Raw genomic sequence first — 11,143 nt, forward strand, 5'->3', positions numbered from 1 at the left:
AGATTCCAGAGCTCCAAATCTGGAAAAATTTACTTGCACAATGATATCCGGCTGCTATTTTCCCGTAAATCCATCGAAGTGGATACAGGGATCCCGTATGAGCTGAAATCTTTCACCGAGGTGCCAAGAAACCCCAAATACTCTCCCCGTATGTGACCCCTGTCCTGACTTTTTGAGGCTTCCCTGATTTAAAAACGAAGTCCCTTCGTTTTTTCCTTAAAAATGACTGACTGCAAGAATGATGGACACAAAACTTGATGAGGTCTGGATAAAATGCTCCGCAGGGCACACTGACACAGAGACAGTGTTGCTCTTTGGAAAAATCACCCATTTTTTGTTTCCTGCAATATTCCTTCACTGTTGATTGAGAGACAGTTTGAAAATGTCACCCAAATCAACACGGCAGTCACTTGAAAATATTTAAAATATTGGAGTTCAGCATAGGGACTGATGAGCAAGCATACAAGCAAAAGCAGGATTTTTTTTTTTCAATGCCTTCGTCTGTTGAACGACAGAAATGCACAGATTCTGATACACACACCAAAACAGACTGATGCATATCACAGACTAAACACTTTTGGTGGCAACTCTCTGAGTTAAGTGTTAACATGCATGCCTTGTGACTTAAAAACCTGAATTTTCCTTTAGTGCCGTTTCACTCTGTCCTTCACTCTGCCTGCAACGTCGGCTGCCTCATTGGACCAACAATCGTAGCTCTGCAACTTTAGATTGGAATAAAATAAAAAGCCCTGTGATTAACGCATCTGTATCTATTTGATCTGAAGCACTTTTTACACCTCTTTGATGAGGTCAGATGGTAGAGAGACGAACACTATTAAAGGCATGAGCTGTAATAGAAATGGCTCACTTTGATCGAAGTTTAAATTGATTTAAAAAAAAACAAAAAACATTGGCTTAATTTGTTCACACTCAGGATTTCTTTTGAAAAAAAAAATAAGCACTCTTTGCTGTTTAACCTGTCAAGGTACAGACCACTGTGTACTCGCCGTCATTAAAAATAATGGAGTCCATTTCTCATATGTAGCCAGACTGAGGGACATTGTGTTGTTTTCTTTTACTTTCTAGATTGTGTTGAGAACATCTGGATGTTAGCGCCGATAATGAGGGGAAGCGGTCTTGGGATGTTTTGATAACTGGATATTCTCATCAGAACTCAGTGAATGAAAAAACAAACGGAAAACACAAATCGTGACTTGTGGGGAAAGATGTTATGTCTTTATATTTTAAATAGGAAAAGGAATCAAGCCAAATTAAAACTTGCTCTCATCCATTTTTGACCACAAAAGAATAAGTACTAATATTTCAATTTAGAATGCTGTATTTTTAAACTAACCAAATTGTGTTTCAATTTTTCATTACTGATTTCTGAAGAAAAACCTGTTGCATAAACATTCTCAAACTGAAAAAAAACACAAGCTGTAGTATTTATAATTTATGTTTTCAAATATGTCTTAACGAGCAATATGCTGCACAAAGTAGAGTGCGTTTTACAGCCTGGAGAAGCTTTTTGTTGGAGGGGTGAAAGATGACAAAGAATTGAGAGAGCGGGAGAGGGGAGGGAGGTTCAGGATGAAGAGGGGGGTATGTAACATGGAGGGGAAAGTCTATGTATATTTAAAATAATAAACTTTGAGACTGGTGTGTAAAACCCATATTTCTGTTTTTGTGTTTTTCTTTTTCTGCATGATTGAGAGTCATTGTGGAAATTTGACTCTGGCGATCCTACATTAACATTGTGAAGTAATTTAGAGATTTATTTTTGTAAATGCATCCCGTCATTTACATCTTACTCCCAAATATACATTTAACTTTTGCAGTCCAACTAAGGTTTTATGATTAAGCTTAGAAATGTATGAAATTTGATTTCACAATTTTACAACTTAATTGTTTGGTCAGTTTGAAATGTTTGCCCAGATAGATTTTTTATTTTTTTTTTTACCTTGATCTCCATAAATTAACATAAAATATGTCAATTTTAATCCCAAAAATGTAAGAAATTGAGCAGAAACCGATATTGTAATGGCATGAGCTCAAATTAAATTTCAGTGTTTTATTTGATATTACCATTTTGCTTGAGTAGAGTATTACTGGTGCAAACCACAGAGTGTCAAATTCTCCATACAGTCCATTTATACGCAATCATATGAATCAATAGACATAATGTTCAGTCTAATACAGGAGACTTCTTGGCAGCATTTACAAATCTGAAAGGAGCTACAGTGGGCTTTCCCTCTTGTGTGGATCCCACGCGTTGGCTGAAAAAGATCCATGGACTATACAAATTATTTAATCGGAGTTGCTGTGGGAAAGGATCATGGTGGTTTGTTTATGTGCCCAACTAAAAGTACAGAGGTTTATCACCCACTAAAAGTCGTCCTTTACTGAAATACTCTCAACCAGGTTGTCAGAACAGGCTCAGATCCTGAAACTGTGAAAAGGGGGCTTCTATTTTTGGCAAGTGAGCTTATTATGATTTGTAACTTTCTAAAAATGACATGATGTTGAACATGTGGCTTTCCTTCCGACACCATAGCTCTATTTTTAATCTTAACATTTCAGATTAATGAAATGTGGCTCTTAAGGATTTACATAGTACCAGGTGTTATTGATTATAATACATGGCTTCTTTATATACAGCATAGATGTTCTCGTCGCTTAGCAGTGGAATGAATTTAAACTAAGATGTTTATTTCCAAATGGAAACACAGATGTTTGCAAACCAGAGTTTCTGCTGCAGCTCTGAGGATTCACTTGAGTTTGTTCAGCAGAGTAAACTTTGACCAGGATAGAAGAGTGTTACCTCTGTGTTACCTCTCATTCTGTTGTTACTCTATTACATTAAAGCATTTTCTGCCCCCTGGTGGAATGGTGTAGTATTGCAGCTTCTCCTGTTGGTCTAGTTTTTTTTTTTCAGCTGGCCAAAGCAAATCCCATTTATACAAATATTTAGTGAGATGCATTCTTTCCATGAATGCACTGTTCCAGCGTTATTTATACCTATATTCCATTATCATTCACTGCAAACGTCAGCCATTCATAGTAAGTCTGATTTCAGAATCCAACATGGCCTCTTGGTAGCTCTCAGCCAGAACATTGGTGCCTTTTCATTAATAAAACATTAAGAATAACAACTATCGACGCAAGCTGATTAAAAAAGCAGAAGAAAACTTCACCTCAAATACAACAAATGCTGGAAGTTTAACTGAATCTTTATTAAAAACGAAGAAATTCTTTCATTTGTCTTATGTTTCACTTCACTTCAATCATTTGATGAATTTCAGGGAGGCTGACAGCCTTCCTTTGTCTAAAACACAACATGCTGACAGAGGATACTCTTGAAATACACACCATTGAAAAACAAAGCACTTAAAAGGGAAAAACGACATGTTCATTTGCACAACTTTGAATAGTTACATCACATGTGTCTCTATATGTCTTCTACACTGATTTTAAAATTTCTGCAGGTGGTATCATTCATAAATAGACAGCCACGGAGCATTGCAGTTTACGCAAGGAGTTTCTGCCTATATGACTTCATTCAGCATGTCGGCAGCCCCTTCGATGGCTTGGGCCACTACTGACACGTGGTAGTGCACTTTTCCCCAGTCGCTGTCCAAATGTGATGAATTAGCCTGAGCAAAGGCATCTGCTATCCCTGGGAAGGTCGGCTTGCCAGAACTGCTTGAAGCCCAAATCACATGCCTGTGGAATATTGAAACAAGGAGTGCAAAATCCCAAAGAAGTAGAACGTTAATGAAACCTCGCATCTCCTGAAAACAATGTTTGATGAAAAATGAGAAGTAAAAAAGATATCAGAACCACCCTTCTGAACCACCTTTGCTACCGATCATTATGCAGCATTTATGAAATACACTTGCTAGAGAAACGGTTAATGTTTAATTTGCATCACCCAAATTGCAAGGCACCCTGCTAATGGAACATTTTTGCCTTACCTGAATCCATATTCATGTGGAAAGGCCAGAGGATTCAAGAAGGCTCGGTCCATCAACATGAGCTGATCATTGATCTTTCTGACCTTTAGCGGGCTGAAAAAAAGAAGAAGACAGAGACGGAGAGGGATGCAGACCAAAAATGGTTTTGGCATCATACTAACTGCATCTGCATGCGGGCATGCCCCTACGTTTCATTTGCCAGGTCTGAACTCTGGATGACTTTGTCCAGCTGTTCTGCTGCTTTGCGGAAGTTGGCCACAGCTTGAATGAGAGGTTCTGAAATGAAGCACAAATCACTTCAGCACTTTCTGGCTTTATTATGAACTGAATCCCAAATTTAGGATGTGATCCATATTTCCTACACAGCACAAAATGAATGATATGTTATTGACGCCATTGTGGAAATTTGACAGATGAGGAGAAAACTAAATATTCCTGCAGGTTATTTCCCTCTTTTCTGTTTTACTTACTAACCCATTGAGATATCTTTAGCTTCAAGGTCTTTTTGGTATAAGGTCACTGCTGTATCCAGGTAAGCCTCCAGACTCTCAGCGTAGTCCTTGCAGTTAAAAGGCAACAACAGACTATCAGCCAATCGGATGAGGATGTTCCCTGCAGTCCTGCCAACAGCCTGGTGAGCGACAAATCCTACAAGAGGAGCAGGTTTGGGATTTGAACAAAAGAGGAGACATAGTAGCTTTTCTCATTTATTGAACCTGACAGTAGACTTAATGGAATGATCATCTCCACCGTCATGAAAAACAGTATAAAGGCAATAATTTTGCAGTACAGTGAAAGACATTGCAACACTCACCAGGATCAATGAACCTCGATGCATAGTCGAAAGTGTCGTATGCTGTGTGGTAGGCAGGGTAAATCCGAGCTTTTGTTTTACTCTGTACAAGGAAGAACAAGAGCTGAAATATGCAGGTGACAGACAAGAATGAGGCTGTAGTATTTTGTAAATATTACATTTTACTGGAATCAAAAACTCATCCCTGCCATTTACCATTTCAGATTTATTATTGCTGCTACTATGTTTTCTCTTTGTGTTCTTACTTTACAAATGGTGTTGCTTGTTCAGGGATTTGGTTTCATGACCAATTATCCTAATCACTAGTACATGTAGGTCTATAGGCGTTTTAAGTTTACAAACATATCTCTACTGATAGGAATTTCATAGAGAGTCTGTGTTGGGAGATTAAAATTAGGGTGATGGCAAAGAGGCCTTTCAACCCCAAAGACCTGGAGGTTTTCACCAGAGGTAGATCATCCAAACACCAGAGGAAATGTGCACGAAGTCAGCAATTATAAGAGAATTTGATTGCTGTGGTTCCAATTGAGATTTTTCCATTGATTATTGTGACGAGTCTAAGCAGTTTTCAACATGCCATTGTTTGCATAACGTAATTAAAAGCAGTAAAATATTTATTTACTCTTTTCAAATTGTTTTGTCTTGCGACAGGCAAATTTCCATTTTCCAAATCAGAAAGCAATCAGTTGCACATATGTTACTTATGATACTTTTTTCATTATGTGTTGTTTTCACATTTTTGTTTTAAATTGTTAATTTATTGACATTTGGATTCTTCTTGCTGTTTTGTTCTAACATTTATCCATCTGTCTGCTGCCCCTCTGCATCCAGCAGAGGCATTTCTCACTGAAAAAAATCAACAAAATCCTCATTCCCCTTGAAATAATATATAAAGAAAATGTTTTTTCTTACCCTGTCATATGTGTAAGACATATCTATGGAAGTAATTCCTAGGTAATGGACAAAGGCAGCATAATCACTCCCTGCTCCATTCAAATATCCCACCCTGTGGAAAGAAGAAGCACAAATCAGCTGTCACTTAATACATCTATGACTAAGTGTTATTGGAATTTTTGGAAAATAACTTCTGACTTTGCCTCTTCCACTTGCAGCCAGATTTTTGTGAGACCCACTGTGTTTTCACCCCACTGGAACTTATGGAGGGTTTAGAAAACAAGTGGATACATTTATATGTTTAAATATAATTCAGGTCTGTACCTTGGAATGAGTCCGTGGGTCGGGCTGGTTCTGTTAGTGTAACGGATCCAGTTGTCGTACACAGATGTGGACGCAAGTCCCGGAGCATCGACCTGAAGGGAAGACATACTTCAAAATCAAACATTCCTAAGTATGAGTGCAAATTAGTTTTATCCAAATCTGAGTACTTTTAATAAACACCTGAAAAGATATGATTTGAAAAGCTGACCTGTTTTGCAGCTCTGAAGATGACACTTTGCATTGATGGCATTGCTGAAGCTCTTAGTGTGGCATTTGCTGCAGAAACAAATGTACAGGATAGAACAAGACTGGTATTTCACTGTATGTGAGTGTAATTATAAAAGACTATATGCAAGCAATTATGCCACTAATTTTGTTCTGCTATTATATTTTCAAACTGTTTAATGTAAAAAGTACAACTTCTTACCAAAAACAGAAATGTCCACATTTATGTAACCAACAGTACGCTCACTGAGTTTGGTGAAGTATTCCTGCACAAAAGAAAAAACATAAGATTTCTCTTTATCTCATTGTACATAAATGCAATTAGCAATGCAAAATTATATTCCTTACTTTAAAATATACCACAAGACAAAAAGTAATTACTTATTTGTCTCATTCAAGTACTTTTTGTTACTCCATTGAGAAAGTGGAGACCATATCTATTTGTGAATGAATTCATTTTTTCTTGCTGTACTCATTTTTGGGACGGACTTTACCTCTGTGTACTCAGCAGACCCAATAAGACCGAACTCTTCAGCTCCCCAGCTGCCAAAGATAATGGACCTCCTTGGTCTCCATTTTCCTGTCACAAAGAGGCTCCGAAATTATCAATCAAAACCGGTAGACGGCCATTTCTCTTCTCTGCTACATTATTCTTCTCACCCTGTTTGACCATTCTGCCCAGCACTCTGGTAATTTCCAGCATGACCGCCGTTCCACTGCTTGGGTCGATGGCGCCATGTACCCAGCTGTCCCTGTGATTCCCATAGATCACATACCTGTCTGTGGACATACGTGCAAAAACGGTTACAAAGAAAATACGCATGAAAACATCAGACAGAGGTCTGCCGGTCTCACCTGGCTCAACACTTCCTCTGATAACTCCCATCACATTGGCGGAGTTTACAATCGCTCCATTATTATGGATGTCCAGTTTTACCTCACTGTAAAATAGATACAGACTGATGTTAACAGTCGACTCAAAGCTCAAATCATTAACGGGTTTCTTGAGTGTAAATTAAGGTTTCACAGCGCTTTAAGCTTGATTGGTAGATTGGGAGAATTTTTTTCATTTAATTTAAGTGTATGTGCTGCTCATATTCAGTCAAATCAACCAAGAGACACTTTAGTTGCAAGTGGAGCCAGTGATAAACTCTTCTTTCCACTCCAATCATTTCCCAATAGCTTTATCTTTGTTTTTCTGCTTCATACTTTGGTTGCAATCTCCTTATCTTAATGCAGTTGCTTACAGGAGTAAGTAAGCATCACATTATTAAACCGCAATCATACCCATTATTATGTGTTATGCACAAGATAAATTCATTTATAATTTATTTGATCAAAAATAATTAGATTTTTTTGTTTCTGTAGTGAGCTGCTAATCATTTCAGTATCTTGTGAAATGCTGACAACCTGTCGTTGAAGGGAGATGCAGCTTTAAACCCTGGACCACCTAAGTTGTAGACACATTTGAATCCTCCCTGCCAGTCATTTGGAGCTCGATCTCCTGCCAATGCACTGAAACATCCAAAATAAAAATAAATAATGATGTTATTATGAGTCTGTTTGAGCCCTAACTATTCCACAAGCGAATTTCCACAGACCAAATGAGTGTGCTTGCATCCTCAAATCCAATTGGTTGTGTTGGAATGGGAGGGATCCCAGTAATGTCTTCAGTTGGGATTCTGTAGGTGTTCTCTGGAGATTAAAAAAAAGAAATCATTATTGAGAGTGCATATGAGAGCTACATATTTTTATGTTGCGGCAGAGTTTGTTTGACGTTATGACAAAACCAAATCTTCCTTTTAAAGAAGCCACTTATTACCTTTGGCAGCCAAATACGGTGTGAGCAAATCTCCAAAGTCTCTACTATAGGCGCCTCTTTCCACACCAGTGGGTGGCAGGTACCAGGAGTGTGGGTAAGTCTCATTGATGTCCGACATGAGGCCATCATTCATGTCCAGAGGGTCAGTGTACACCAGCAACCCAACAACACCGTAGGCTGCTGCATTGATAGCCTGCATCAAAAACACCACAACATCTGGTGAGCAGCTGAATTTTGTTCAAACTATCTGCATACTTAAATTCAGAGAAGTCACTGTTTGAAAAAAATAAAAATAAAAAATAAAAATAAATGAATTCCACTAACAAGTAAAACTGACCTTTTGTCCTCTCCCCTCTCCACCATATCTGGTGATTGCGATGGTTCCTCTTAGGTCAATGGTGTTGTTCAGATATTGAAAGTCACTTGGTTTTCCCTGATTGGCGAAAACCAGTTTCCCCTAAAGCCATAAAAAAATAAATCAGCCAAATAGTTTTCCAGGAATGCTGTAATAACTGTGAGTTATTACAGGTAATCTCTTGATGGTCCAATCTCCCTATCTTTATAATGAATTGCAACTATAGATTTAAAAGATCTTTTTGGCCTTGAAGATGCTTATCTGCTGCAAAATGTACGTCTGTGGCCCCAATAAAACAACAACTGTAACACAATATGACCAGCAAACTGTAAATAATTAAGCAACATCTGCCGTTTTGTTTCTCCTCTTTGCTCTCCTCACATTGTGCTCAGGTTGCTGTTGTGGTTGATTTTATCCATCTTGGTACATAACCAACTACAGTATGTACATTTGCAGATTCTTCTCTGGGAATATGGAAATTATGCATCTTATAATTAAACAACCACATCAGTAAATGTGCTTTAGAGAATCTTCTGCCTAAATCGTCCAAAACATAGAAAGCATTAAAAAAAAGCACACACAAAAAAAAAAAAAAACAACCATTACTAAGCTGAGGGGGAAAAAGGCTTTCGGAAATTAATGTTATTTCATAATTATTACTAAAAGGACAATCTAAATAACCAGCAGTTGTCAGTGATCTTATGATTCAGTGACAGATGCCGTTTTTATCCACAGTCCTTATCTAGTTTATGATAAGAGCAATGATAAAAGAAGTTAAAGGATGAACTTGAAACCTTATATAAATTAACAAAAAGAAATCAGTTGTTGAGTAATTTAAAAAAAAATCCTTCTTGTATTTTTTTCAACATTTAGCTGATAATTGCAGTGTAAAGATATGCTCTGCTCTGATACTATTCTTAAAAAGATATACTGATATGAAGTCAGAAAATGTTAGACGTCTTCATGTTTTTGACAGGTCAGATTTTAATCCGTTTCCAGCCAAAGTTATAAACATCATGTGAGTTTTACTAGTTTGCTAAGTTACTTTTACAGTGATTATCTCACTGTAAATGTGAATATGTGGCGTCTTGTCTGGTCATTATAGCACTGTTTACTTGGAATTGTTTCTTTTCTACTTGCAGGGATACTTCTTAATTCGATTTGTAATGAAAATAATAAATAAATGCTTTTAATTTACAGTAAATATTACAGATTGCATTAATCCTCAGGTCTTTTTACCTTTGCTTCTCCTGCAGGAGAGTATGCAGCAAACGGCTGAACCACCTGAGGATCATTCTGATCAGCAGTGTAGTTCACTTCCCTTTCTCTCACAGTAAACAGCACAGCATCTGAGGAGCTTACTGAAATAAGCACATTACAATCATCCTAAACTCATTGCAAAGTAACAAATAAAAACTAAATCACAAGCCAGACAAGAGAAATGTTCACAGAGGATGGACACTGTGTCACTCTTTGACTCACCAACAGTGACTTTGTTGGGGTTTTTAGGGTCGGGAAATGAAAGGTAGACCTTATATTCCTGTCTCCAGGCTTCATCCAGACCAGTTTCTGGATCTTGCCATCTTTTTAGCACATACTTCACCGTCTCCTCGTCGCCAGGTGATGTGGCCATATGAGGCACTTTTGTCAATTCCCTGCACAGAAACATGTGGATAAGGAAAGTCTGATTTGATCAAATTTGTCTTAAAAAGTCAGGCACATGAGATAATATCTTGACTGACCCCCAAACGTGTCAAACTTTTTTTTTTCTTTCCAATTTGGACTGCAGTGCTTCTTTCAGCTTTAATGTTTACTGTTTGCAGTGCAATGCCTTTTGTCATGGCATATAAAATAAATGACACCAAAAAGCAATTCAAAGAATTAAAGGATCATATTACCTAAGGTTCTCCTGAAGTTGAAATGTCTCCACCTCAGACAAGAACTGCTTGATGAGGGCCTCGTCCACATCCTTCGCCACATCATTCACCCAGGATGGTGCAGAGTTCTTTTGGATACCAAAGTGACCGATTAGGATACCAATAGTCAATGCGACAGCCCCACACAGAGTCCCAATCAGTGCCTCCTTTAACATCTTCCACAGTTTAAGTCCTCTTTGGATCTACTAGACAAGTTTCCAAAGTGATGGTTTTTTGGCTCTGAGCGCAGCTGATAAATCCAGTTTTATTACCCCTTATATCTCAGTACAACAAGCGTGTTGCTGCTAGTGTCACCTTTCATAAGGCGCAGTCATTGTAAAGTTTACTCATTAATGTTTGCCGATTGGATGGACTTTATCCCTTCTAGTGAACATCCCTTTCATCCGTGTTCCAATTGATCTGTTTTGTGTGTAATCATTTGATTCCTATTATATTTGGTTTATTCCTATTACATCAGTTTCCTGCAGAAAACATTCAAAAAAGGAAAAGATCAGAAATAAATGTTGCTAAAATTCCCCCAAAATTAAAGAATGAAATGAGTTTCTTCTTTTTAGCAAGAGTAAATATTTGATTGGATAAGCTGATAAAACTGCTAAATACACCAGTGAAACAGCTGTGGATTTATGATGAAACTTGCTTATTTTCAACCAATAAAATGAAAAAAAAAAAAAAAAAAAAAAAAAATACCTTGAGTCAAATAGATAAACCCAATAAATGGTACGATTGATGTGCTTTTGATCTTTGTCTGGGTTCAGTCAGTTCATTCTGATAACCCGGTGTTATGCCCAGAAACGCATA

The 11,143-nt window shown here is 37.6% G+C and overlaps 2 protein-coding genes across 3 annotated transcripts in view; one reads left to right on the forward strand and one right to left on the reverse strand.

Moving 5' to 3' along the window:
• Positions 1 to 1,673, forward strand: part of atosb (atos homolog b) — a 29,640-nt gene extending 27,967 nt beyond the window's left edge. For both annotated transcript variants that reach the window (XM_015048651.1, XM_015048652.1), the window contains exon 10: positions 3 to 1,673. In XM_015048651.1, coding sequence (XP_014904137.1) covers positions 3 to 156 — 154 coding nt within the window. In that variant the 3' untranslated portion in view covers positions 157 to 1,673. The remainder of the gene's footprint in view (positions 1 to 2) is intronic.
• Positions 1,674 to 3,212: 1,539 nt separating this feature from the next.
• naaladl1 (N-acetylated alpha-linked acidic dipeptidase like 1) lies at positions 3,213 to 10,720 on the reverse strand. Its single transcript, XM_015048645.1, has 19 exons — positions 10,307 to 10,720; positions 9,891 to 10,063; positions 9,648 to 9,769; positions 8,391 to 8,510; positions 8,054 to 8,246; positions 7,833 to 7,926; positions 7,642 to 7,746; positions 7,087 to 7,172; positions 6,892 to 7,011; positions 6,726 to 6,811; positions 6,434 to 6,497; positions 6,215 to 6,282; positions 6,007 to 6,098; positions 5,701 to 5,794; positions 4,789 to 4,870; positions 4,449 to 4,622; positions 4,163 to 4,250; positions 3,975 to 4,067; positions 3,213 to 3,723 (listed from the first exon to the last, which is right to left on the reverse strand). The coding sequence occupies exons 1-19, from the start codon at positions 10,498 to 10,500 to the stop codon at positions 3,546 to 3,548; spliced, it is 2,226 nt and encodes a 741-aa protein (XP_014904131.1). The 5' UTR covers positions 10,501 to 10,720; the 3' UTR covers positions 3,213 to 3,545.
• Positions 10,721 to 11,143: the final 423 nt, after the last annotated feature.

This window comes from Poecilia latipinna, unplaced genomic scaffold (genome assembly GCF_001443285.1).
Source record: "Poecilia latipinna isolate Pla-1442-1.1 unplaced genomic scaffold, P_latipinna-1.0 Scaffold896, whole genome shotgun sequence".
In the NCBI taxonomy this organism is placed as follows: Eukaryota; Metazoa; Chordata; class Actinopteri; order Cyprinodontiformes; family Poeciliidae; genus Poecilia; species Poecilia latipinna.

What these genes read in the sequence shown, in the direction of transcription:
- naaladl1 (XM_015048645.1), bottom strand. Translation starts at nt 10,500, where the DNA reads ATGTTAAAGGAGGCACTGATTGGGACTCTGTGTGGGGCTGTCGCATTG. An exon ending in GATGCAAGCACACTCATTTG is followed by an intron (nt 7,747 to 7,832) that starts GTCTGTGGAAAT and finishes TGGATGTTTCAG; the next exon opens with TGCATTGGCAGGAGATCGAG. An exon ending in TGTCTTACACATATGACAGG is followed by an intron (nt 4,871 to 5,700) that starts GTAAGAAAAAAC and finishes TTCCTTGTACAG; the next exon opens with AGTAAAACAAAAGCTCGGAT.